The sequence below is a fragment of the Plecotus auritus genome (genome assembly GCF_963455305.1).
Source record: "Plecotus auritus genome assembly, chromosome: 7".
NCBI classification, from domain to species: domain Eukaryota; kingdom Metazoa; phylum Chordata; class Mammalia; order Chiroptera; family Vespertilionidae; genus Plecotus; species Plecotus auritus.
This window is the reverse complement of record NC_137774.1, coordinates 3163194-3188917: the sequence shown is the minus strand read 5'-3', so window position 1 is coordinate 3188917 and position 25724 is coordinate 3163194. Positions and strand designations below refer to the sequence as shown.

The 25724-nt window shown below is 59.3% G+C and overlaps 3 protein-coding genes across 10 annotated transcripts in view; 1 reads left to right on the top strand and 2 right to left on the bottom strand.

Moving 5' to 3' along the window:
* Positions 1 to 920, bottom strand: part of RNF157 (ring finger protein 157) — a 73999-nt gene extending 73079 nt beyond the window's left edge. For all 8 annotated transcript variants that reach the window (XR_013961055.1, XR_013961056.1, XM_080677530.1 and 5 more), the window contains exon 1: positions 593 to 920. Coding sequence is in view for 6 of the 8 variants with exons in the window: in XM_080677530.1 (XP_080533656.1) it covers positions 593 to 680 (88 nt within the window). In the remaining 2 variants the exon portion in view is untranslated. The remainder of the gene's footprint in view (positions 1 to 592) is intronic.
* Positions 921 to 17087: 16167 nt separating this feature from the next.
* UBALD2 (UBA like domain containing 2) lies at positions 17088 to 21860 on the top strand. The gene is made up of 3 exons (XM_080678413.1): positions 17088 to 17494; positions 17844 to 17906; positions 21278 to 21860. Exons 1-3 carry the CDS (start codon positions 17375 to 17377, stop codon positions 21593 to 21595), a joined length of 501 nt encoding a protein of 166 aa, XP_080534539.1. The 5' UTR covers positions 17088 to 17374; the 3' UTR covers positions 21596 to 21860.
* A 2493-nt stretch (positions 21861 to 24353) lies between these two features.
* LOC308254625 (glutamine-rich protein 2-like) overlaps positions 24354 to 25724 on the bottom strand; it is a gene marked incomplete at both ends in the record, with an annotated part of 11745 nt that continues 10374 nt past the window's right edge. Inside the window, one exon of the mRNA XM_080680873.1 lies at positions 24354 to 24523. Coding sequence (XP_080536999.1) covers positions 24354 to 24523 — 170 coding nt within the window. The remainder of the gene's footprint in view (positions 24524 to 25724) is intronic.

The window sequence follows — 25724 nt, the reverse complement described above, 5'->3', positions numbered from 1 at the left end:
CGCTGCGACTCTGGGAAAGGGACAGCCCAGCCCGGGTCCCTGTGATCCTTGCAATGCCAAACATTTCTGTGAAACGCGTCTCCTTCCTCTGACAGCCTCTGGAAAAGCATCAGCACTGCGCACGCATTTTCGGCCTCCTGCAGCCGCCAGCAGCCATGAGACCCGTCCTCTGAGAAACCCAATTCAAATGCGCGCCTGTCCCCCTCCGGGGCCCGGATGCTTCGGCCAGGGCCAGCGCCTCGCACAGGTGCCTGTCTCCGATGCCAAGCGCGCCGCCCCCGGCCTTCAGCTCCCCAGGGAAAAGGGGGTCCGGGGAGGAAGGAAGGGGACCCGCCTGCGCGCTGGGCACCCCGCCCCTCGGAGCCGCAGGCCCCCGGGGACACGTCGCTATCACAGGACAACCTGAGCGCAGGCCGCTCACCGCAGCGACCCCCCAAGCCCCTCAACACCCCTGCGCGCCTCCCGCACGCCCGCCCTCCCTCCAGGATCGCTCTGCAGCGACGTGGGCCGCTCGGTCCCCAGGACGCCCAGGGCCCCCGCCCAGCAGCGCCACGACCCCCGCCCTAGCCCGGGGGGCCCCGCCCGCCCTCACCGGACTTGGGCGGGTAGCGGTACACGGAATTGGCCGGGATGTCCACCTCCTCCACGCCCGCGTGCTGTCGGCTGGTCAGGGCGCCCATGGCCGCGGCGCCCGCGGCGTCTCAGCGCGGCCGCTCGCCCCGCGCCCGGAGCGGGGGTCGCCTGCCCGGGGCGGCCGGCTCGGCCTCGGCCCTGCGGCGCTGGCGGCGGGGAGCCCGGGTCGCGCCGCGCACCATCCTCCGCCCCGCAAGCCGCGGCGCCGCTGCGAGGGGGGCTGCGGTGGGCCGGGGGCGCCGCCGCCTCGGGCCGCGTGATGTCAGCGGCGGCTCCGCGCCGGGACCGCGGCGGCCACGGCCAATGGCGCGGCGGGGCGGGAGCGGCCGCGCGGCGCCAGCCAATAGGCGGCGGGATGCGGCGGAGCGGCCGCCGGGGCGGGCCGGGCCGGGCCGGGCCGGGGCGAGGCGGGGCTGGGGCGGGGGGCGCGGGGGTCCGACGGAGACTGCTCCCCCGGCTCAGGTTACCGCAGGGCGCGAGGCCGGCCCAGTTCGCCCCACATTGTCCCCCAAACGCGAGGCAGCCCTCGGCCGCCCGGCGCAGCATCTGCAAAGCCGGTGGTGGTGAGGACCCCGCAGAGGGGTACCGGGTACCATCTCACCCCCCAGTAGGCGCCTCACCCCCAAAGTGCTCTGCCAACCCCATCTCCCAGGGGTGGAGGTCGGGGCTGATCACTGCCGGTGCCCCGCTGGGAGGACGTCGCCATCTCTCGGGCAGCATCCTTCGAATGGCTGTGCAATGCTGTGCACAGTCCCCGGGCAGCCCGGGCAGGCAGGCCGGCGCTCAGGACAGGGTCAGCCCGAGGTACGATCTGGACAGCCGGGCCTGGACCGCGTGGCTCCGTGGTTGAGCATCCACCTAGGAACCAAGAGGTCGAGGTTCGATTCCCGGTCAGGGATGGTCAGGGCATATCCGGTGTGTTGGGCGCACAGGAGGCGGCCGAACAATGATTCTCTCTCATCATTGATTTCCTGTCTCTCTCTCTCTCTCTCTCTCTCTCTCCCTCTCCCTTCCTCTCTGCAATCAGTAAAAATGTATTTCAAAAAAGACAGCCAAGCCCTGGCTGTCCCTTTTGGAAACTTGGGCAAGGCCTGGTTCCAAAACCCCACACCAGTGGAGAGCTTGGACAGACAGAAGACGTCACCCCAAAGCTTAATTATAGACCCCGGCCTGTGTTGTAGAGCTTTTATTCTACCTGTGGGCCTGGTGTGTGTGTGTGTGTGTGTGTATGTGTGTGTATGTATGTGTGTGTGTTTGTGTGTGTGTATATATGTGTGTGTATGTGTGTGTGTGTGTTTCTGAGAGGGTGGACTGATCAGCAAAAACTTCAGTGGCTAGAACCCGAGCTCCCAATTCTTCAGCAAGGTTTGGGGTGTCTGGCCCCCTTGATTGGGTCTGGAATGCCATTTTCTAGACTCTCACCGTTTCCTGAGGACAGTTCGCATTCCCCATCACCTTCTTTCCAGCAGCAGCCAACACCCCTGGAGCTGAAGGCACCTACGCCCAGGTGCCTTGGCTTTCTCCAAGGTCCCAGGATGGGGGAACGTATCTGGGGTCACTTATACAGACTGACACCGAGGAGGCCGAGCTGCGGGGCAAGTCCCTGGCTCGGACCCGCTGGTGGCAGCCTCCTGCAGGCACAGAGCCCTCCCTCCAGCCCTGGCCTAACCCCCATGGCTTTTTTCAGACGTACCTTGGGAGGGAGCTGGTATCCTCGACACCCTTTCACCACACACAGGCCCCACCTGTAATTACCGGGTCAAGGTGAACTGCAAGTCACGAAGCGTCTAGAACCGCTTCACACCAGGCCTCCAGCGCATCCCAGGGTGCACTGTTGCCTCGCACCCCTGGGCTCTGCTCAGACGCCTTTGTTCTTCCTGCTCTCAGCATGCTGTAAAGGGAGCAGCGTGCCTGTGGGGGTTTGTCCGCGTCTGAGGGTTTCTTATTCCCAGGCAGAGCCAGGCCTGGGTGTGGCTCAATCAGGCAGCTGAGCCTTTTTCTTTTTTCTTTTTATTGATTGATTTTTATTTATTTTTAAATATATTTTATTGATATTTTACAGAGAGGAAGGGAGAGGGATAGAGAGCTAGAAACATCGATGAGAGAGAAACATCGATCAGCCGCCTCCTGCACACTCCCCACTGGGGACGTGCCCGCAACCAAGGTACATGCCCTTGACCGGAATCGAACCTGGGACCCTTTAGTCTACAGGCCGATGCTCTATCCGCTGAGCCAAACCGGTTTCGGCTTGATTGATTTTTAGAGAGAGAGAGGGGAAGGGAAAGGGGGGCGGGGAGAGAGAAACATTGATTTGTTATCCTACTTTATTTATGCATTCACTGGTTGATTCTCGTATGGGCCCTGACTGGGGATCAAACCCAAAACCTTGGGGTATCAGGATGATGCTCTAACCACCTGAGCTAGCCGGCAGCTCACTCATGTGGCTCCCAAGGATCTGCCTGCACTGAGCCCGGGAAACTGGTTCATTCCCCATCCTGGCGAACAGAACAGCCCTCCAGGCCTGTAACCAGGTTTCTCTTCCCATGAGTGCGTCATGAGGCCATGCCTGGGCAGTAAAGAAAAGCAGGGCCCGGCACAGTAACACGGCGGGCATTCGCCGAGCGCTCCCTGGGTGCCAGGCCCTCCTTTTCAAGCTCCCACATACTGAAGCATCCCTCACAGCCGCCCCATGATGCACCTGCTCTCAACACCCCGTTTTACAGTGGGAGAAACGGAGGCAGAGAAAAAGCACTGGGTCCTGAGTTGGACAAATCAGCGCCCTAACCCTGTGTACCTTCAGACTCAGGTCTGAGTATCTAGTATCGGTCTGCAGGATAGCCAAGCAATAACTGAGCCAGGGCGTGGCTCAGTGGTTGAGCGTCAGGCTATGAACCAGGAGGCCACGGTTCAATTCCCGGACGGGGCACATGCCTGGGTTGCAGGCTCGATCCCCCATGTGGGATGTGCAGGAGGCAGCCGATCCATGATTCTCATCATTGATGTTTCTCCCTCTCTTCCTCTCTTTTCCTCTCTCAAATCAATAAAAACATATTTTAGCCGGAACCGGTTTGGCTCAGTGGATAGAGCGTCGGCCTGCGGACTGAAAGGTCCCAGGTTCGATTCCGGTCAAGGGCATGTACCTTGGTTGCGGGCACATCCCCAGTGGGAGGTGTGCAGGAGGCAGCTGATCGATGTTTCTCTCTCATCGATGTTTCTAGCTCTCTATCCCTCTCCCTTCCTCTCTGTGAAATATCAATAAAATATATTTAAAAAAAATAAAAATAAAAAAAAATAAAAACATATTCTAAAAGAAGCAGCAGCAGCAGCAGCAGCAGCAGCGATAGCCAGCTGCCTGGAGTCATGAGGCAGAAGAAAAAGGCACCGGGGAAAGCTCAGAGAAAATTCTAGGTCACAGAGGCTTCCTGTGAACGAAGTGAGTTGGAGCCCCATTTCCTGCCATGTAGTCACGCAGGGTCGCAGTTTGGGAAGACAGTGTCCCGGGCAAAGAGCAGATGAGCAGCCACGCCCCCACACCCCGGGAGCAGGCCCCCTGGCTGCCCGTCCCGCTGCCTCTCCCGTCCTTCCTTGCCGCCTCCGGAGATCTGGGCCAGGGAGGAGGCCTGAGGGAGGAGATGGCACAGGCAAGAGGGGAACAAACCAGAAGCGACCTCCGTGGAGAGAGCCTTACAAATGCTTTCACCTTGACTGAACGGTCCGGGGAGGGTGGCACAGCAGGTGTAGGGAAATTACATGCAAATTGCAGGCATCCTTTGTGTAAAGAGCCTCCAGCATCCTGTGCTCTCCCGGCTGTAAACGCAGCCCTTGGGGGCATCCTAGCAGAGCAGCCAGTCTCGGGGGGGTTTTCTCAAAGCATCCTCGGAAGGCAGGGAGGCAAAAGCCCGCAGTTCGTGAGTTCCGAGCCCCTCTCAACCTTGGGTCTCAGGGAGAAAGGAGAAGCAGGTGGGGGAAGCACATGGACGAGTAATTTCCAGGTCAGCTCATCCCCCGGGGCTCTAAGTTTTGTTCATTGGGGCTGTCCTAGTTTCAGCTCATCTCTGCAACACGTCCGCTCCTCTCAATGGTTTCGTGCCGGTTCCTGTAAGAGGAAGGAGAGCCTGCAGGTGAAAAGCTGGCAGCCACCACCCCGTCACAAGGCAGCCCGTGGGTGGGGATGCCTGGGGCCTGGGGAGCGGGCCAGGCCCCTTCTTGGCTGTTTGCTGGGTCTCGCCAAAACACAGGGCCCCATCAGCAACCCCAGGGCCCTGATCCCTCTCCCAGGCCCCTGGCGTCCGGGGGTTAAAGCCAACACCACCAGCTGAGGATTTCCCATCCTGCTCGGAGCCGTGGGCCAGGCTGACGCCCACGGAGGGGCCCGCTCCGACGTGCCCACACGGACACGCCCCGGGACCCCGCACACGGCTCCCCTGGCCACCCGCGGTCCCGCGGAGGACACTGAGCTCGTCCTTCAGGGAATGGTGCTCAGCCTTCCATGCTGTGCTTCTCGCCAGGTGTGAACTCCTCTCTGTCCAGGTCCTCCTGAGCTGTGTGCCGCTAACAAAGGAGAGCTGGTCACACAGCTCCAGACTTCAGCTGGGCTGGTAGCTTCTTCACCTACTTTGTGGCCCCTGCCCCGGGTAGCCGGGGCCCAGGGCGAGGAGGCCATGCGCCCGGGGGTAACCTTTCCTTGGCTCTCGAGTCAGACAGGAGCCTCACATGAATCCTACTCAAGGCCCAGTTTAAGGGATTAGAGGCCGGCCGGTGTGGCTCAGTGGTTGAGCCTTGATCCAGGAACCAAGAGATCTCGGGTTTGATTCCTGGTCAGGGCACATGCCGGGGCTGTGGGCTCGACCCCAGTAGTGGGTGTGCAGGAGGCAGCCGATCAATAAAAACACATTAAAAAAAGAATTAGGCCCTTCTTTTTTTATATATATATAATGTTTCTTATTGATTTTTTTTTAAAGGAAGAGAGAGGGAGAGATAGGGATATCGATGAGAGAGAAACATCGATCAGCTGCCTCCTGCATGCCCTCTACTGAGGATCAAGCCCATGACCCAGGCATGTGCCCTGATCAGGAATCAAACCCGAGAGCTCTTGGTTCCTGGGGGCATGCTCAACAGCTGAGCCACACCGGCTGGGCTAGGCCATTCTTTTTTTTTTTAACATATTTTATTGATTTTTTACAGAGAGGAAAGGAGAGGGATAGAAAGCTAGAAACATCGATGAGAGAGAAACATCGATCAGCTGCCTCCTGCACACTCCCCACTGGGGATGTGCCCGCAACCAAGGTACATGCCCTTGACCGGAATCGAACCTGGGACCCTTGAGTCCGCAGGCCGACGCTCTATCCACTGAGCCACACCGGCTGGGCTAGGCCGTGCTTTTTGCCTTCGTTTAGTCCCAGGTCATCCCTAGCAAGTACCAGACCCTGGCCACTCCTTCCTGTACCAACAGTCGCTCCTGCCTTCATTGACGCTGCCCTGCCCTTGGTTTTGAGCTCAGCCCCGCACGCCACGTGATCAAGTTGGTCTGAACACGCACCACGAACATGGCAGCCCAGGAGGTACAGAACGGCGGCCTGGCTGCCCTTCTCGGTAAACACCGGGCAGGCAGAGAGCCCAGCATCTCCCTCCTGCTGCCCAGAGACACCAGGACGCGGCCCTCACACGCTCAGCTGCGGTTACTCAACCAGCCAAGCGAGAAAAGGAGGACGAATCCTCCTCCCCCGGCCAGGGCGTCCTGGCAGGCGGGCACTTCGGGGCTGGAAGCAGCCGGAAGGTCATCTAGCCCACCCCCTGCCGAGACGGAGGAGAAACTGTGGCTGGAGAGGAAGGGACTCGCCGCCGAGCCGGGTGAGTGGCGGCCAGGGTCAGAGCCCGGGGACCCCAGGCTCCTCGCACTGGGCCTGGCTTCGGGAAACCCCATGCTGCTGGTCTGTTTTCCTTCCTTCGCAGAGTAGGTTGTTTTCTAAAACCAGTGGAGAAGCCGAAACCGGTGTGGCTCAGTGGATAGAGCATCAGCCTGTGGACTGAAGGGTCCTGGGTTTGATTCCGGTCAAGGGCATGTACCTTGGTTGCGGGCACATCCCCAGTGGGAGGTGTGCAGGAGGCAGCTGATCGATGTTTCTCTCTCATCGATGTTTCTAGCTCTCTATCCCTCTCCCTTCCTCTCTGTAAAATACCAATAAAATATATTTAAAAATAAATAAATAAATAAAACCAGTGGAGGAGGAGAAGCCAGCCAGCTCCAGGACACAGCTCAGAACCCTAACACAAACGCAGTCCCCACACGCAGCACCCGGCCCTGGCGTGGAAGTGACCCCAACGCCGGGCCGGCGTGGCTCGGGGGTTGAGCATTGACTTATGAACCGGGAGGTCACGGTTTGACTCCCCGTCAGGGCACATGCCGGGGTTGTGGGCTCCATCCCCAGCAGGGGGCGTGCAGGAGGCAGCCGATCCGTGATTCTCTCTCATCATGGATGTTTCTCTCTCTCTCTCCCTCTGATAGTGGAGCTGAGGTCAGTCGTTACCAGCTCCTCCGGGCGCAGGATCCAAAGGGCGGTGAGGAAGGAGGATGGCGGCCACCCAGGGTTCGGGCAGGTCCTCAGCAAGTGGGGGAGAAGCGTCCCAGGCACACTCCTATGTGCCCCTGCGACAGCCCTCCACCCGCAGCGATTCCGCCACTTTCTCTGCTGTGACACGTATCCCTGAGCTAATTGCTTGTCTAGTAAAGTGGTGGCTCCTCTCCTCACGAGGGCACTTCAAAGGCTGCGCAGGGAGCCGGCAGAGCCACAAACAGATGCTCCTGACAGTAGTGAACGTAGGGACCTTAGATCTTTACGACAGGCCCTGAGGTGTGTGCTGATTATATTGTCACTTGTGTACTGTTATCTTTGACACTCAGCGATGAAATCTGTGTACGACGTGAGGTCTGGCCGTTCCATTCGCTTCCTCCCTGGCTTCCCGGCCTCCTGTTCCCTTTCCTCTCGCCTCTCAGCGTTCTAGACGTCACTCTCGGGCTGACTCCTCCTATGCAGAGTCAGCGCAGCACGGTACCCCCTCGCCCACATACCTTCAATGGCTCCCCATTACCTTACACAAAACAGATGCTTCAGCCCCACACCCTTTCGTCCCTCTGCTTCCCCATAACCCGCTTGCGCCCCAGAGACAGCCATCAGTCCTGCTTGCGTGTTTGCTCGTGAAAATCCCTCCCCGGGTGCCCTTCCAACTCCTGTGTGCCCGGGTGAATCCCGCTTGGCGGAACCCCACCTGGACCCCGAAGCCGCCTCTGCGAGCGGGGCCTCCTTCAGCGCAGCGAGTGAGTCCTTTCCTGCGGGCTCACCTGTACAGGAGCCCGAGACTAGCAAAGAGGGTTTGAACATTCCGTTAGACACACCCGAAGCCCTAGCATGAGTCCTGGCACACAGCAGGTGCTCAATAAATGCTGACATGTATGTATGTATGTATGTATGTATGTATGTATTTATTTATTTCGGAGAGGGAAAGAGAGAGAGAAACATCAATGGTGAGAGAGGATCATTGAACGGCTGCCTCCTGCACGCCCCACACATTGAGCCTGCAACCCGGGCATGTGCCCTGACCGGGAATCCATCATCCCAGGACCCTTCAGTCCCCAGGCCCATGCTCTATCCACTGAGCCAAACCAGCTAGGGCAAGAATAATTATTTTTGAGCAATGACTCCATCCAAGCACTTTTTTAAAAAAAATACATTTCATTGATATTTTACAGAGAGGAAGGGAGAGGGATAGAGAGTTAGAAACATCGATCAGCTGCCTCCTGCACACCTCCCACTGGGGATGTGCCCGCAACTAAGGTACGTGCCCTTGACCGGAATCGAACCTGGGACCCTTCAGTCCCCAGGCTGACGCTCTATCCACTGAGCCAAACCCGTTTCGGCCATCCAAGCACTTTTAAATGCTTCATCTCACTCAATCTTCAAAATAACCCTAAGAGGTAAGTATTTCCCAGATGGGAAACTCAAGGAGACACAGGGAGCGGGAACTTGCCTGAGGTTCACCTGAGTTCAAAGTCCCAGGTCTGTCCTACCAGATTGCCTGTCCTACCAGCCGTCACCAGGACAACCCGCCCCTGCGCCAGGCCTGCAGGCCACTGAGCTGGTCGGACAAAGGACCTGCCTGGGGCTTCCCTGCCCCCCACCTTATCTCCCTCTCTCCTAATGCAATCTGCCTTCCCTTCTGCTGCCCGCCTCCTCTCCAGCGGCTCCTCATCTGAATTAGGACCATTTTCAACCAGCTCTTGGCCCTCCATCTCCTCTTGTCTCTGGATCCTTCTGGGCCTCAACCTTCACGCCAAGAGTGGGCAGATGAACAGCTGCCTTCCCATAGGCACTAGGGCAGGCCCTGCGCCGGTGCCCCTTGGGGCCTGCAGACACCCTGCCTCCCACAGTCCCTTCCGATGACCGGGCTCCGTCCACCAGCGGGTCAGCGGGCAGCTCCGGGCTGGAGCGCCCCGAGGGCAGGACCTGGATGTGCTCTGAGGGCTCTGGGCCTGGGAGCTCGGGTGCTGCTGGCGACGAGGCACGTTCTGGTGGTTCCGACTCGGCGGGCTACAGCCCAGCGCCCTCCTTCCCAGTGGCTTCTTCCTTCCTCTCTCTGGGGAACACTGCCCCGGGCGTGTGCGCTGCCAGCACTGCGGCTTGGTCCAGACATGGTGACTTCTGAAACCTCCAGAAGCATCTCAGAAACATCAGCCCTCTGCGGCAGTCTCTGCTCCATGTGCATTCCCTCCAGGGCGCTGAGATGTAGGGATAAGCCAGTTAGCGATAAGCAAGGGAAAACAGGTTCCTGGCATGGCCCCGTGGAAGGGAGCGCCCCGAGGGTTAGACGCTGCTGATGTTCTCGGACCCGGGACCCTGTGTGCGGAGGGTGGTCAGGAGCCCCCACGTGCTTCCTCCAGACAAGGCACAGCGAGCGAGCGGCGTGTATGGCTTCCGGGCGGGAGCCTGGCCTGGCGGTGCGGAGGGCTTCGTGGCCCACCTTGCAGCTCCACAGTAAAACCTTATCTGCATGCCCTGGCCGGAGTGGCTCAGTGGATAGAGCGTCGGCCTGTGGACTGAAGGGTCCCGGGTTCGATTCCGGTCAAGGGCATGCACCTTGGTTGCGGGCACATCCCCAGTAGGAGGTGTGCAGGAGGCAGCTGATCGATGTTCCTCTCTCATCGATGTTTCTAACTCTCTATCCCTCTCCCTTCCTCTCTGTAAAAAATCAATAAAATATATTTTAAAAAAACACACACAAAAAAACCTTATCTGCAAGGCCGGAATTTTGCCAACTCGTTGCTACAAGGCCAGGGAAGCTTCTGGGCTGGGTCACTAGGTCACTGGCCGGAGGGCAGTGTTTCTTGAGAGGCACCAGATTGCAGCGGACTGTGCATGGGGGAGACGCAAGATTTTGGGACTGCGTGTTACCTCAGCCTCACTTGGCCCGTCTTGGTTCATTTGAGGGGTCTCTGCACCATCTTGAGAAAGCACGGGCCATTTGTGTGTGTGGCTAAAGGGAGGGATACTAACCACTCTCCTCCCCACCGCCCAGAGCAGGTCGACGCTAACCATTGCCCCTCCAAGCTCAGCATCTCCCTCACCCCACTGTCTCCCAGCAGATGCCCTGATCTAGCCTGGCTATGAACTTGCTTCCGAGGTAACTCTATGTTTTGGTTTCCACTGTTCTTTCTCTCCAAAATTCCCTTCCTTCTCCTTTCTATCCACCCCATTCCTTCCCAGCGTCGGTTCCCCCTCCTCCAGGGAGCCTTCCAGGACTACCTGCTCAGGATTTACGACTGCTAGCTTGGCTCAGCGCTGTCTGAGGTCATGGAAGAGAGCCAGCCCCTGCTTCAAGCTATCCACATTGGTAAGAGGGCTCTACCGAGCTAACCCGCAGAGTGAGTGGAGAGGAACAGGACTGAGCCCTGCAGAAAGGGGAGTCACTGACTCGATGGACTCCATCTATCATACCCACAATGCACTGTTTGGAGATACCCACAAACAATGGATTATATGACAAAGAAAATGGAGGAAATGATGAATGCAAATTTAAGGATCATGAGTTTTGGGGGGGAGGATAGTATGGATTGGAGGAGAGTCACGTGAGGGTTTCAAAGGTACTGGTCTAGGACTTCTTAAGTTCTACTAGTTTGTTGGGATTTTTCCTATTCTTCAAACTGTGCATAGGTTATACACGAACTCCTGGTGTATGATATATTTCTTTTCTTTCTTTCTCTCTCTCTCTTTTTTTTTAGAGAGAGTGGACTGGAAGGAGAGAGAGAAGCATCGATGTGAGAGAGACACATCCATTGGTTGCCTCCTGCACACGCCCCGACCAGGGCCGTGAATAGAGCCTGCAACCGAGGGGTATGCCCTGGACCGGAATCGAACCCGGGACCCTTCAGTCCTCAGGCCGACGCTCTAGCCACGGAGCCAAACCAGCTAGGGAGGTGTATGATATATTTCTTTAAAAAAAAAAGGGGGGGGGCGGGCAGTCAGGTTAGCCGCTGCCACAGCCACAAGACTCCTGTGATTTGGATGCCAGGGTGGGGCTAGAGAAGCCCAGCTCCAGGCTGGTCGTTCCTGCCCGTGGAGAGAAAGTGGCTGGGAACCTGGGTCCAAGCCGACCACCAGGCTCTCCTGAGGCGGAGGGCTCTGCTTCCGAGCTGCCTCCTGCCCTGCCTGTCTCTGCCCCTCGGCCAAGCCCCAACCGCCGGGGTCTCTTCGAAAGGCCTGCCAGGGACACACCTCCCACAAGACACACCTGGCAGTGCGAGGTGAGGCCACCTTATCGCTGGGCTGGCAGGTACAGGACAGAGCGTACAGGCCGCCAGGGCTGTTTTTGGGAAATGCCATTAACTCCGCTGGGCGTGGTCTGGCCTTTGTCCCTTGTGAGGCATGTGACAGTCGGTGAAAATGTAATCGTAAACCGGCGTGAACTCATCCCCCGGGGACCAGCTTTGACCTTCCGGCTCCTTCTAACAGCGCAGACAAGCGTTCCTACCTGTCCAGTGTCACTGAGGGAGGAGGGAGGTGGAACGCAGTGGGTAGGCCAGGCTGGAGAGTAGACTGGGGTCTTTGGGAGCCCCAGGGGTTCAGATCTCAGCTCCACCCTGAGCTCGCTGAGTGACTTCGGGCAAGTCACTTAACCTCTCTGATCCTACGTGTTCATTGAGGATAGGCACGGTCCCAACATCGCTGGGTTGTTGTATTAACTAAGGTAATGAAAAGAAGAAAGAAAGAAAAGAAAAGAAATGAGCAGAGCCGCGTTCATAGCACATTCTCAGTAGATACAAGAGGAGGACTGGAATTGGCCGGCAGTGGAGGGACCACGCCAGCACTAAGCCCCCATCTGCTTTAAGGAAAAGACTAGAAAAAATGAGTGCTTCCAACATGGCAAGGTCGGCCTGACCCCCCGTACAGTAGACATGGCTCCATTCGCAACGAAAAGTAGTAACAGACTTAGGTGGCACTAAGCAGGCAGAGCAAGCAATAACGGTAGAGTCCCCACGAGCAGGGAGCTGTCCTGCCCTCGTCCTGCGCTGCTGCCTCCGGGCTGACCTGCAGAGAGGGCTGCCCTGCAGGCCTGAGGGCTGCTTCTCTTCTTATCTTGGCATTTGCATCCTTTCCCATCTTCCTCTCTTCTCTCAATATCTCTCTGCTTCTCCTAACCACATTGCCACATTGTCCCTTTGCCTTGGCGTCTTGAAGCAACAATAGAGGAACTAAAATAATCCTATCTAATAAAAGAGCAATATGCAAATTAATCATCACTCTGCTACACCCACAAAGCCATGCCCACTAGCCAATCAGGAGTGAATATGCAAATTAACCCCAACCAAGATGGCTGCGGACACTGAGAGAGCAGAAGGGAGGCTTGGGTTTCCCAGGCTATGGAGGAAGCCAAGTTTCTGCAGCCCTGGCCTGCTTTGGCCTCCACTTAAGGCTACAGAGTTTTAATTATAGAAGATAAATAAATCCCAACAGAAATGGTTACCGCCAAGGAGGGAGCAGAAGGCTTGGCTCCGCTCTAGGCTACAAAGTTTCAATTATAGAAGATAAATAAATCCCAGATCCCAGGGCCTCCACTTGGCTCGTCAGGGGGCGTGGCCAGCCTGCAAACCACCACAGGCCCCTCGCCCAGGTTGCCCCATGCCCCAAGGGAACCCCCACACTGATCCGGGACACCCTTCAGGGCAAACCAGCCGACCCCCACTCATGCACCAGGCCTCTATCCTATCTAATAAAAGAGTAATATGCAGATTGACCGTCACTCCAACACACAAGATGGCTGCCCCCATGTGGTCAAAGATCCTGCCCCCATGTGGACACAAGATGGCCACCACAAGATGGCCAGCAGGGGAGGGCAGTTGGGAGGGACCAGGCCTGCAAGGGAGGGCAGTTGTGGGCGATCAGGCCAGCAGGGGAGGGCAGTTGGGAGAGACCAGGCCTGCAAGGGAGGGAAGTTGGGGGCAAACAGGCTGGCAGGGGAGCAGTTAGGTATCAATCAGGCTGGCAGGGGAGTGTTTAGGGGGTGATCAGGCTGGCAGGCAGAAGCAGTTAGGGGCAATCAGGAAGGCAGGCAGGCAAGCAGTTGGGAGCCAGCAGTCCTGGATTGTGAGAGGGATGTCCGACTGCCCGTTTAGACCCGATCCCACCGGGATCGGGTGGGATCGGGTCTAAATGGGCAGTCGGGCATCCCTCAAGGGGTCCCAGATTGGAGTGGGTGCAGGCTGGGCTGAGGGACACCCCCTTCCCCGTGCACGAATTTCGTGCATTAGGCCTCTAGTAATAATAATAATAATAATAATAATAATAATAATAATTCAAGGAAGGAGGGAGGAAAGGAAAGGAAGGAGGGGAGAAAGGAAATGAGCTCCTGGATCACTCAAACCTGATCTAACCCATCTAATCTTATTGCTAGCATAAATTAGGCAGGGGCTGTGTGACCCTGAGTAGGTTTCTTGCCCTCTCTGAGCTTCAGGCCAATTGGGAGTTTCAAGTCAGAGATGCTGTGCAATGCTATTTAGTGTCACAAGGAACCTGCACATGGTGGGCCTTCGATACCTGAGAGCCCTTGAGTTCCCCTCAGCTTGGTTGGCCCCATTTGATTTGGGTCAGGGAAGTAAGAGAGAAAGGAGGAAGGAAGGAACAGGAACCCAATGCCCTACAGAGATGGAGGTAGGGATTACCAACCCTCCACCCCTTCCATGATTGCGCAAGACAGCTGGCACTCCCCCTTCCCCACGGAGGCTCACTCATTTTCAAGCCTCCCCAGTAGAAATCATCTGAAAAAAATTTAAAAAGCCCTAGCCCAGCCGTGGGCAAACTACGGCCCGCGGGCCGGATCCGGCTGTTCTATCCGGTTCTCTTGCTCTCCCCTCCGCTCCTTTACTTTGAATTTATATTAGTTCACACAAACACTCCATCCATGCTTTTGTTCCAGCCCTCCGGTCCAGTTTAAGAACGCATTGTGGCCCTCGAGTCAAAAAGTTTGCCCACCCCTGCCCTAGCCGGTTTGGATCAGTGGATAGAGCGTAGGCCTGCTGACCAAAGGGTCCTGGGTTCGGTTCCAGTCAAGGGCAAATGTCTGGGTTTTGGGCTCCGTCCCCATGGCGGGGCGGGGCGGGGCGGGGCGGGGCAGCGGGGTGGGGGGGGAGGGAGGAGGTGTAGAAGACAACCGATCAATGATTCTCTGTCATCATTGATGTTTCTACCTCTCTCCCTCTCCCTTCCTTGCTGAAATCAATATATGTATATATAAAATAAAACATCCTCGTTATCTGGACCCCGAGGAAATCCTGGCCAAGGCTGTTTCTCATCTCAGCTGCCCAGTGGCTCATTCTGCAGCAGAGACCCCTCATGGAGGAGGATTTTGTTCCTTCCAAGGCACGACTGTGTTTTATTTGTTGTTAATGGGCCTGTTTTTATGGCTCTGCTTTCACACATTGTCCTCGCAGATTAAAATAATAACACCTTTAGTTAATAACACCTTGCACTTGAGAGTCGCTTTCATCCCCAGCTCAAAGCCCTCTACAATATGACCTCATTCATTCTCCCTGCACTGATTGGGGTGTGGAGGGGGGGGGGGGGGGAGACGGGCACGCCCGGGTTATCCAGCCCGAGGAGGATAAAGCCCAACCAGGTTCCCAGAAGCCAAACGATTGCTTAAGCATTTATGCCTCGCAGCCGCAAATCACTCAGCCTAGAGCTGTGGTCCGCAAACTGCGGCTCTCGAGCCACATGCGGCTCTTTGGCCCCTTGAGTGTGGCTCTTCCACAAAATACCACGGCCTGGGTGAGTCTATTTTGAAGAAGTGGCGTTAGAAGAAGTTTAAGTTTAAAAAATGTGGCTCTCCAAAGAAATTTCAATCGTTGTCCTGTTGATATTTGGCTCTGTTGACGAATGAGTTTGCCGACCACTGGCCTAGAGCGACCTCAGGCCCATCATAGAGAACCGTAACCCGCGTCTCTCTGGCTTGGGGGTCTTGCCTTCCACGCCTCTCCCAGGTGCCCGTAGCTGCGCCCTGCAGATGGTAAACATTAACCAACCCTTCAGGATAGACTGCCTCAGTGTCCAGGAGGCAAGAGGTTTGGCAATTTGGGCACTTTCAGACCCTCGACTGCCTTGCGAACTCCTTACTTAAGACCTGAGGACTCCTCCGGGCTGAATGCCTCTGCCCAGGTACATGCTACCACTCACGGCCCTGGCATGTTTGGCACCTGCGTGGACCTGTGAAAACGGGCCCCACAATGATAGGACTTCCTTGTTCTCGGGCTGCTTGTGGCCTGAGCGCCCTGGCGATGGAGGCTGCTGGCTGCCCACTTTGTTTTTACCCTGCAGTTACTGGAGGGAAGAGCTGCGAGTTGGACTGGCCTCTCTAGCCCAGGTACACCGTGGGGAGGCCAAGTGTAATTACAGCAAGAGAAACAGGTCTCAGCAGGCAAAAAGCTGACTCCTGTCCCTTCAAAACAAACAAACAAACAAACAAAAGACTAAATGGGAAAAATTCATGCTAGTGCCTGAGGCTGTTTGGAATCAGTAATAAACATTGGATGTCACTATTTCCCAATTTATACTCTATGTTTATATGGTCCTGTTTTCTTCGATGGCGCGTTAAATGCACTTTAGGCAAACTCAGAATAGGATCGTGGCTCGCTTCCTTGTTAGCCTCAAAAGATACTCTCGGATTGGCACTTCAGATCTGAAACTTAATTAAGTTTTTTTTAGAAACACATTCTAAAGAAATGGCCTCAGGATAGACAGACAAATCCAGAGTGGCCCCCTTTTTTTTTTTTTTTAATATATTTTATTGATTTTTTACAGAGAGGAAGGGAGAGGGATAGAGAGTTAGAAACATCGATGAGAGAGAAACATCGATCAGCTGCCTCTTGCACACCCCCCACTGGGGATGTGCCTGCAACCAAGGTACATGCCCTTGACCGGAATCGAACCTGGGACCCTTGAGTCCGCAGGCTGACGCTCTATCCACTGAGCCAAACCGGTTTTGGCTAGAAACACATTCTAATAGTGAATCTTCCTAACGTCTCTGCCCCTTCCTCAGCCTGCTTCCACTCTTAGCTCTTTATCCACCCCCTCAATTCCCCAAACACAGCCCTGAAGGTCAAATCCTAATCCAGAAGGTGGAGCACTATAAACAAACTTTGTTTTTAAGTGGCTAGGATTGAGGGGCCAGAACCTGTATAACATGCATGAAAAAGAGGGTAGAAATTAAATATTCGGTTAGGTCAATCAATTTAACAACAACAAAAATCGGCCTTTAGGATATTAGTGACTGAGAAAGTCTTATTTCTTCCCTTGCAATTATATTTAGTATACATTAGCATTGGTTTACATTTTCAGAGAGCTAAGTTTTAGTATAAACACACACACACACACACACACAGAAAACCTGCTTGGGCTTTGGGGTGGGTAGTGACTGGAAGGAGACATGAAAAGGGTACGTTATATTTTTTTTAAAGGCTAAAAAAGAGTAGAGCTGCTTGAAAGATTAAAAAAAAATAAACAATCTCTGAGGCTTGAGCAGCTGCGAAGGCTCTATCTGCTTTCTGTTTTGATCATTCTGTTTCTCGAGATGACCACATCTTTCAGAGGAAATGAGTCAAAGCCACTCTGTCTTGCTTTTCCAGCTGAGCATGTTCAGTTTCAATGAAGTAATGAATGAACTTGGCCGCACCACCCCCAAGCCTACAACACCAAACAGAGGGCCTGGGCCAATCAGCAGGCACTCCAGGTTTTCAAGTTGAGTTCAAACGGGCCCACGGGGCACCAATCAGCGCGCGCGGCTCCGCCCCAAACGCCGGGCCGTGGCCAATCACGAGCCCGAACGACCCAAAACACAGCGGCCGGCCAATGTCCCGGCGCCCCACGGCGCCGACCTCCGCCAATGGGCGCGGCCGGGCAAAAAGGGAAACAGTGCGGGTCCGGAGGCCTCAGGATTCGAACCGAACGTCCGCTCGGAACCGGGAGCTGGCCGAGCGGCGCGGGCCAATCAGCGGCGGCGGCTCGCGGCCCCCGAACGTTGGGACACGGCCCCGCCCCGCGCTGTTGTTTGTGTGCCGGCGGCCGCGGGAGCCGGACCACGACACTCGCCCGGCGGGCAGCGGGGCGGCGAGGGTCCGGAGGCTGCGGGCGGCGGGAGCGCGAGCCGAGGGCGGCCGGCCTCCCGCGGCCGCCGAGCCCGACTGCGCGCCGGCGGAGCCATGTCGGTGAACATGGATGAGCTGCGGCACCAGGTCATGATCAACCAGTTCGTCCTGGCCGCGGGCTGTGCGGCCGACCAGGCGAAGCAGCTCCTGCAGGCGGCCCACTGGCAGTTCGAGGTGCGTGCGGGCCGAAGCGGGCGCGCACGACCGGCCTCGGGACTCGGGGCGGGGGCGCGGGCCGGGACGCCCAGCCGCGCGCCGCCACGGCGGGGGGAGCTCTATTTATATCGCCCGTAAGGCGATCCGCGGCCGCGAGGTGGGGCGCGGGCCGGGGGCGGCGCGGAGGGCCCTGCCGCCCGGTGCCCCTGCGCGGGGCCCGGGGATGCCCCTTGGCCGTGCGTCCGGCCGGCCGAGGGGTCGGGTCCGGCGGCCTGAGCGCGGCGCCGCGGACCCTGCGAAGGCCGGCCGTTCGGGGGGCTTCCTGCCCCGGCCCGGTTAACCGCCTCCCGCCGCTGTTTGTCCGCAGACCGCCCTGAGCACGTTTTTCCAAGAAACCAACATTCCCAACAGCCACCACCACCACCAGATGGTAAGTGCGGCCGCCCGGGCGGGAGGGCCGGCCGGCGGGCGGAAGGGGGTCGCCCGGGCCCGGCCCCGCTCCCAGGGCGCAGCCGGGCCGCTGTCAGCCGCCCGCGGTGACAGCCATGTTGCCGGGAGCGCCGCGCCGCGATGTAAACAAAGAGCCAAAATGTCTTCCAGGAAAGCGGCCCGGCCGGGCTCGCCCAGCTCCGGTTCGGCCTCCCGGGCGCCTGCGTCTCGGCCTAAAGCCATGCGCCCGGGGCCCTCCCCGAGGCCAGGGGGTCGGAGGGCGGCGAGGGCGGCAGGGAGCGGAGAGGGGGCTCCAGGGAGCGGAGAGGGGGCTCGGATGAGAACTAGACGGCTGGGCACCGGGAACCCCGTGCAGGGAGGGTCTGGGGGCTGCGGTGTCTGTTTCCCGGGACCCGCCTCTTGCTGTTGGGCTGGCAGCCCCCCATCCAAACCAGCTCCACAGGGAACAGGAAGCAGATAAATCCACCCTGGCCAGGCTCGACCCAGAGGGGTATGTACTCTCTTTCCTGTTTATGGAAAAAAGGACATACCCTGAGCACGGAGGACATAATAGATTTTGACCAGAAAATGCCAAGTATTTGCTTCTGATCTCAGCATGTGAACATACAGGAGCGCAGGGAACAGGAGTGGTCGGGCCTGGCTTTGCTTTCTTTTCCCCTCCGCCCCCAGGCCTGAGCCTTTGCCTTCCTGGCCGTGGGGACTCCTGCTTTCCACGCACCGGACATCCTTCCCTGGGAGACTGGAAGGCCTGGCCCCCCCACCCCCTCCTCCCTGGTTACCTATTACCCTGCTGTGGTGGGAGGGAGGGACTGTCCCGGCCCAGCCCCAGCCCCAGCAGTTGTAAAACATTACTCCCCGAGATCTGGTGTGGCTTTGGGGGTGCATTTTGGCACTTGGTGTCCTTGCCCATGGCTCCCTTTTCGGAGGATCTGCACATGGTTCCTCGGTGCCTGTCCTTGGCGCCCTCACCCTGTCTGTCTCTGTCTGGTTATAGAAGACAGAGGGCCTGCCTGGGCCTTTTAGCCAGCTTTTCCTTAGGATGGCTCACGCTGTACACAAATAAAACCAAACGCATGGGCTGTGACGGGAGAACTGCTGGTCGCAGGGCTGTGGCTGCTAAGGCCGACCCTCCCCTGCGTGTGACACCGCTAACCGCTAACCCGGAGGCACCTCGCCCCATCTCCTCTCAAAGGGGTCTTCGCTTGCCCCCCCAGACCCAGGGCGTCCAGAACAGCCATTCTGTGGTGCCGTGGCAGGGAGGCTCGTGGGCGAGAACTGGGACTGGAGGTCCCCCTAGGTCCTGTGGCCCCTTATCTGCCAGTCCCAAGGTATTGCAGGCCTTTGAAGCTTCCTCGCCTGAGGCAGGTGTTGGGTTGTGTAACAGGCCTGTAATCAGTCCCAGTGCACACCCTGCCTGCAAGGAGCTAGTCATTTAGAGACAATAAACCGAAGGGAAAAGTTAAATGCGAGCAACAGAAACCATCATGGCGAGCGATGGCAGCATCGGAAGGGACCCAGGGTGTGAGCAGCCGAGAAGGGGTTGCCTGTAGGTGACCGTACAGGCACATGGTGGGAGGTGTCGTCTCAGAGAAGGGGGCCTGGGCTGGTTGGGAGGGGAGAAGCCCATGGACGAAGCCGCGGGACACTGGCAGGTGCCGTGGGCCTGTGTGCTTAGGAGCGGTCAGAAGAGCACAGAGCTGGAGGGGCCTTCAGCGCATCTGGATCAAGCTGGTTTTATGGGATCAGAGGGGTTAAGGAACTTGTCCAAGCTCACACAGCAGGCAGACACAGGGTGGCTGTTTCAGGAGACAGAGAGTACTCGCTGGCTTGGTGAACTGGGGAAGTTGGTCACAATGCTGTGATGCAATTGGCTTCTACCCCCCACCCCCCCATTCATTGTTTCCTGCTGCGGAGAAGTCAGCCCTGGGGTGGGGGTGGGGTAGGGGCGGGGAATGGTGCAGGGAGGAGGGAAGCAGTCTGGTCTGGGTGAGGCCAGGCCCACACTGAGTCCAGTGGCTGCCCCTGAGGCAGACAATGGTCAGAGCTTCCTAGCTGCTGATAGGGGGCCGGCCCAGGGAACAGGGTGGGGTGTTCTCCTCTCCCGGTTCTGGCTGGGGCTTAGCTGCAGGGCCCTGCAAGCTCCCTCCCTGCCAGGTGAACAGTCCTAGAATCTTGCTCCCCACCCTGGGCCTGGGGGAGGGGCAGTGTTGCTAAAATTAGGAGAAATTCAAAGATAGACTCCCGTGGCTTCCTGGGAAAGGGAGAAGCTTGGCGAGGTCAGAACCGACCGCTTTGTGCAGGCCTCCTGCTTCCCGCGCCCCTGGTGGGGTGTCCCTGGGGAGGGTGGATGGCACCTCCATCCCCCCCCCATCCTGCAGTCCCTGGTGTTCATAGGGAGAGTGCCGGTTCCAGCCCTACCCCAGCTCCTGCCCTTCCTGGCTGGAGTTTCCCTGATCAGAAATGGTAAGGGATGGTGAGGAGTTTGGGGAGCCCCCCCACAGGGTAGTAGCAGAAGACAGCAGGTGGGATGTTTGTGGTGACCCCCCCCCCCCCAGGAAAGTAAGAGGGCTGAGAGGGGCTGGACAGACAGATGCTCTGTCAACCTCTGCCAAGAGCAGCCTGGGGGGCGATGCCGGGACTCAGGAAACCCACACCCCGGGTTTTCGTCCTGGGGCAGCCACCCACAAAGGTGCACTTGACTGTGAGGGCTGGGTGAGGCTCAGCTTGGGCCTGTGGACCCTTCTCGGCTCGGCCCCTGCAGTGGGTGTTTGTCAAGTGATCAAGCTCTGGGCCTCGGTTTCCCCATCTGCAGTCTAGAGGGGGTAACGGGAAAGTCCTGACCTCTGTGAGAAGCGAGACACGGGCTGGTGTTACCGCGGCCTGAAACCAGCATTGCCTCCACCTCTCAGGCTTGGCCCGGGAGGCAGACCTGGATCTGGCCGCCCTCCCTTGACCAGCGACCTCGGAACATCGGGGCGGATTACTGAGGGGCCAGCTGGGCTCCGACCCAGGCTGAGGCCACCGTGGTGTCCTGGGCTGCTCCCTGGCCTGCTTTAATCTGACACCCCAGCTTCTGGTGGGAATTAACCCTTCCGACACGCCTCCGGGCAGCATTCCTAAGCATCAGGAAACACTCCTCGTTTTGGTCAAAAGGGTCGGGTGTGTCCTTATTTTCTTGTTCTTGTTGGCTCGGAGAGGGGTGCTTTGTGCTGTTGAAGCTGCTTGCGGGCTGCAAATGGGAGTCCAGGGGCCGCCTGGGTGAGCCCCACAGAGGCCCCTGGGGCCAGGCAGTGAGGCTGGGACTCGGTGGCCCATGGACAGCCCTCCCGACACCTGTGTCTCTCTGAGCAGATGTGCACCCCCAGCAACACACCAGCCACGCCGCCCAACTTCCCCGACGCCCTGGCCATGTTCTCCAAGCTGCGCACGTCCGAGGGCCTGCAGAGCAGCAACAGCCCCATGACGGCCGTGGCCTGCTCGCCCCCTGCAAACTTCAGCCCCTTCTGGGCCTCGTCCCCGCCCAGCCACCAGGCCACCTGGATGCCGCCCTCCTCCCCGACGGCCCACAGCTTCCACCACCTCCACCACCCACAGCCCACGTGGCCCCCCGGAGCCCAGCAGGGGGGTGCCCCGCAGAAAGCCATGGCTGCCGTGGACGGCCAGAGATGAGATTGGACACGCCGCGTGCTGGGCTGGAGCTGGGGCAGTCCGGGTCGTGAGGACACAGGAGGGCCGGGTCGGGGGGCTGGGCGGGCGGGGGTTTCCTGAAGATCGCACTGGAAGATTTTATAAAGGAATTTTGGGGGGTGGGGGGAATAGTAAACTTCCTGAGCCACTTGGGTCCTTCAGGAGTTTCTCTTCAGGCAAGTTTTTTCTGTTTTTAATATATAACTGTAATATATAAATATATAAATATAACTAACTATGTGAATGGCGCTGGCTGGTCTGGGGTCCTGGGGTCAGAGGGAGGGGCCAGCACCCCCTCCGCCCAGTCCAGGGCAGGTGCTGCGTGGCCAGGTGTGATGTGCGGGCGCACGGTGGCTGCCAGCTGCCAGCGCTCAAAGTCACGGCCATGCTTCTGGATCGGGGAGGAAGAGGGCACGGGAGGCGCCGGCAGCCAAAGGTGGGGGACCTCCTGCCGTCACGAGACACAGCCGCCCCCAGCTGGAGGCTGGCACTGGAGAGCGGCAGGGGCAGGGGCCAGGCTCGGCCTCCTCGGGGCCTGCCTCCCGCCCTGTCCTGGCCAAGTGGGCGCCGGGGAGGCACCTGCCGTTGGGTTTAGTCCTTCCCAGGTGACACCCACATTTAGAAACGTTCCTGACGTCCCTGGTTCGGTGCCTTTGTCAGTCCGGGAGGGACAACTCTCTCCTTGGGGCGAGGGGGGGGGCTGTGCCCTGGGCACGGGCTGGTCTGTCCTGTGAGGTCTGGGTGTCCAGACCAGGGCCTGACGGACAGGTTGGTCCAGTTCAGTGCGGGGGGAGAGGCAGGACGACTTGGTTACTGTGACCCTCGCTCCTGGACCTTCCTTCATTGCCCACCACAGGCCAGGCTTAGCCCCGCAGCCGTGGTCTCCGCTGCAGTGTGGGGCTGCTCCTTCCACCTGGCGGCCGCCCCAGGCCCTTCCTGCTGGGCCCACCTCTGCTCGGCCACTCCTGCCCTTGGCCTCCTTCCTCAGGGGTAGCGGGTCCTTCTGAGCGTGTTATGTGGCGGGACCCAAAGGTCAGCCAGGGCTGTTGGGGAGCCCAGAGCTGGGTGGGCTCGGAAGGGGCCGCCTCCAGGCAGGACCAGTGGGTGAAAAGCCTGTTCCCTGTGGCCCGGGCTGGCCCCACCTCCTCGGGCCCCTGGCCCCACCGTGGGCCACCCTGCTCGGGCCTGCTGCTCAGGCCTCTGGGGCTCCGCCTGTGGGAGGGGAGACGCGCAGCTGCCCCCTGCGCCCCCATGTGATCCTGGCCTTTGAGGCTGGGTTTGTCCTTTCGGTTTTGTTTCCTGGTTGGAAACCCCTGAGGCTCCTCCCACGGGCACCCCTGCAGCTGCCCACCTGTGCTTTCCAGGCTGGGGGGACAGCCCCTGCGCCTGGGGGGGGTCCTGCTGGGACTTCCGCCCCCAAGGTGGCCCGGCCTGGCTGCCTGGGGAGTGTCACCCCTGTCCTGGGGGCGAGGGAGGCCTGGTGCTGCGGGCTGCTATCCCTGTGGCTGCCCCCCCTTCCAGGCTGGCGGAGCGGATTCCAGGCCAGGGACCCGCGTTTCTCAGCGAGGGCGAGAGAAACAGGAGCCCCAGCAGCAGCAGAGGGCTGGCCTGGCTCACCTGCCTGCGGGGCAAGGGTGCTGGCGTAGGGGTGCCCACCCGACTGCCCCTCCCGCCATCGAGCCTGAGTGTCTGTCATTACTTAGAGATGAATGGCGTCCCCGCAGATGGGGAAGGAGGGGGAGCCCCTTGGGGGAGCACCTACCTTTCCCGTTGACACCTCGCCAGCCCCGCCCTCCTTGCCCACAGGGGTGGGGACTGGGGAGAACCCCTTTTCTGGGCTGTTTCCTGCCACACTTTCCTGTGAGGCTGTCACCCGCCCCTCACACCCTAAAGTAGGCCTCTTGCCCCCAGGTTCCTTTCCCATGGGGGGGGTGGAAGAGGGACTGGGGGTGGGGGATCCCCACCTTTGAGGAGGGAGCCAATGAGAACAGACCTGAGGCACAGAACTGCTTCAGTGACTTGAGAGTCCCTGGGGTGGGGCAGCTCTGCCTGGCCCCTGGGGTGACGGGCCGGGGCCTCGTCCTGTGCAGTTGCTGCACCCAGCCTGCTCCTGCCCCCTCCCACCTGCCCAGATCTTCAGCTCGAGGACTCGGCACTGAGCCCTCTGCCTGTTGGGGCGAGCGGAAAAGAGCAAAGGAGCTTTAAGGGCGGGGGCAGGACGGGACAGGCCTCCGGACCCCCTTTCTCTCTCGGGGTTGGGAGGAGAAGGGATGAGAACGGCCCAGCCAGCAGCCCTGCTCTGAGCCGCCTGCCCCTGCGGGTAAGCAGAGGCCCTCCAGCAGAGACCTGCCAGGCGGCTGGGGGCCGTGCTCCCGGGCTCTGTGCCAGGAGCTGGGCACTGCCCTGAGCCGCGGCAGGAGAGCAGCGGGCAGCTGCCACCCTCACCTTTGCTCCAAGGTACAGCTTGCTCCCAGACACCGCGTCCGACAGGGAGGCAGGGCCATGGCAGGGAAGGCGGCGGCCCGTCCAGCCCTGGCCCGCCCGCTCCCTCGGACGGCTCCGTCTGGGGGGCCCTAGCCTAATTCTCACACTACAAGCCAGACGCCCTCCCCCAGAGGCCTGCCGCCTGGGCCGGGAGCCGTCTGGAGGCACCTGGCCCCTGGGCCCCTCCCTCTGCCTGCACCTTCCGAGCCAGGACAGGGAAGCCAGCTTCTTCCGAAACATTTATTTACAGCTCTGCTCAGCGAGCAGTGGGGGTCCTGGGCCCCCGGGTGGGCTCCTCCATGCCCTCCCCGGGAGGCACGTCCATGTGCATAGCCATCCCGCTGGGGCTGGGCAGGTGGGCCACATTCGGCTGGGAGAGGCGCCCCTCCGAGGAGACCGGTCTGTCTGTGTGCTGCCGAGAAGTAGCTGCAAGACAGGAGGGTTTGAGGGGCTCTGCCTCGCTCCCCACGGCCCCCTGCGGCCCCGTAGCCCCTGCTGGCCAGGCTGCATAGGGGACAAGTGCTGGAGAGGGCCCTGCCCTGGGGGAGGTGGGGGTGTGCAGTCCTCACAGGAGCCCCGAAGCAAAGCTTCGTTATTGTCACCAAGTGGAAATCACATCAGCCTCCACTGGGGCCAAGAGCCCCCCTTTAGTCAAGTTTCCTCGTGAACAGGGGCTCCCCTTCCTCCCTCCTGCTCCCATGACATTTCAAGTGCCCTTGGTGTAGACCAGGCGTCCTCAAACTGCGGCCCGCGGGCCACATGCGGCCCGCCGAGGACATTTATCCGGCCTGCTGGGTGCCGCTGCCTGTCCTGCTTAGCAGCCGACGCGTCCCGGGCCCGCAGTGCGCATAGGAATTTGTTCATAGTTTTTTTTTAAAACTATAGTCTGGCCCTCCCAACGGTCTGAGGGACAGTGACCTGGCCCCCTGTTTAAAAAGTTTGAGGACCCCTGGACAGTGGGGTGCCAGGGAGACGGGAGTGCAGTACCCCCGAGAAAACAGCCACAAACCGCGCTCTGTCCACCTCTGAGCCCCCTCGCAGCCTCGTACCTGGGGCCGGAGGCCTGGGCTCGGCATGCAGCGCTGCCACTTCCTAGCTGTGGGCCTATGGCATGGGCTCCTCCGTGTAGGTGAGGCTAGCAATGGCCTCCCCTAACGCTGGCCCCAGGACTCAATTGTTCCCACGTGCAAAGCTCCCCTGGGAGTGAGCGGCCCTCAATGCAGGCCAGGTGTCTGACCACCGGCAGCTGCTCCCTGAGCTGGGCCTGCAGAGGCATCGCGGCCCCCAGGCCTTGGGCCCTGACCTCCAGCTTCTTCAAGGGCCGCGGGTCTGCGGGCCCCACCCAGCGGCACGAGCCCAGCGCCCCACCACTGACAGAGGAAACGGCCTGGAGGTGCCTGGAAGTGACCTGCTCCTGGCTCCAGGCCGGCGCCCCTTCCTGGCCCCCGAGTGTGGCCTCACTGGGGCGGCCCTCAGCCCCCCCACTTCCAGGCGGACAGCGGAGATTTCTCGGGACCCTTCCGAGCTGGGGGCGAGGAGGAGGGCCTCGCAGGCAGGAGCAGACGGAGGGGTCCTTGGGGCCGTGAGGTGGCCCTGGGCTCAGTGTCCGCCACACAGCCTGTGAGCG

Excerpts from the sequence above, each read along its gene's own strand:
- UBALD2 (XM_080678413.1), top strand. The coding sequence starts at position 17,375 with ATGTCGGTGAACATGGATGAGCTGCGGCACCAGGTCATGATCAACCAG. Across the intron at positions 17,495-17,843 it reads CGGCCCACTGGCAGTTCGAG|ACCGCCCTGAGCACGTTTTT; the intron begins GTGCGTGCGGGC and ends GTTTGTCCGCAG. Across the intron at positions 17,907-21,277 it reads GCCACCACCACCACCAGATG|ATGTGCACCCCCAGCAACAC; the intron begins GTAAGTGCGGCC and ends CTCTCTGAGCAG.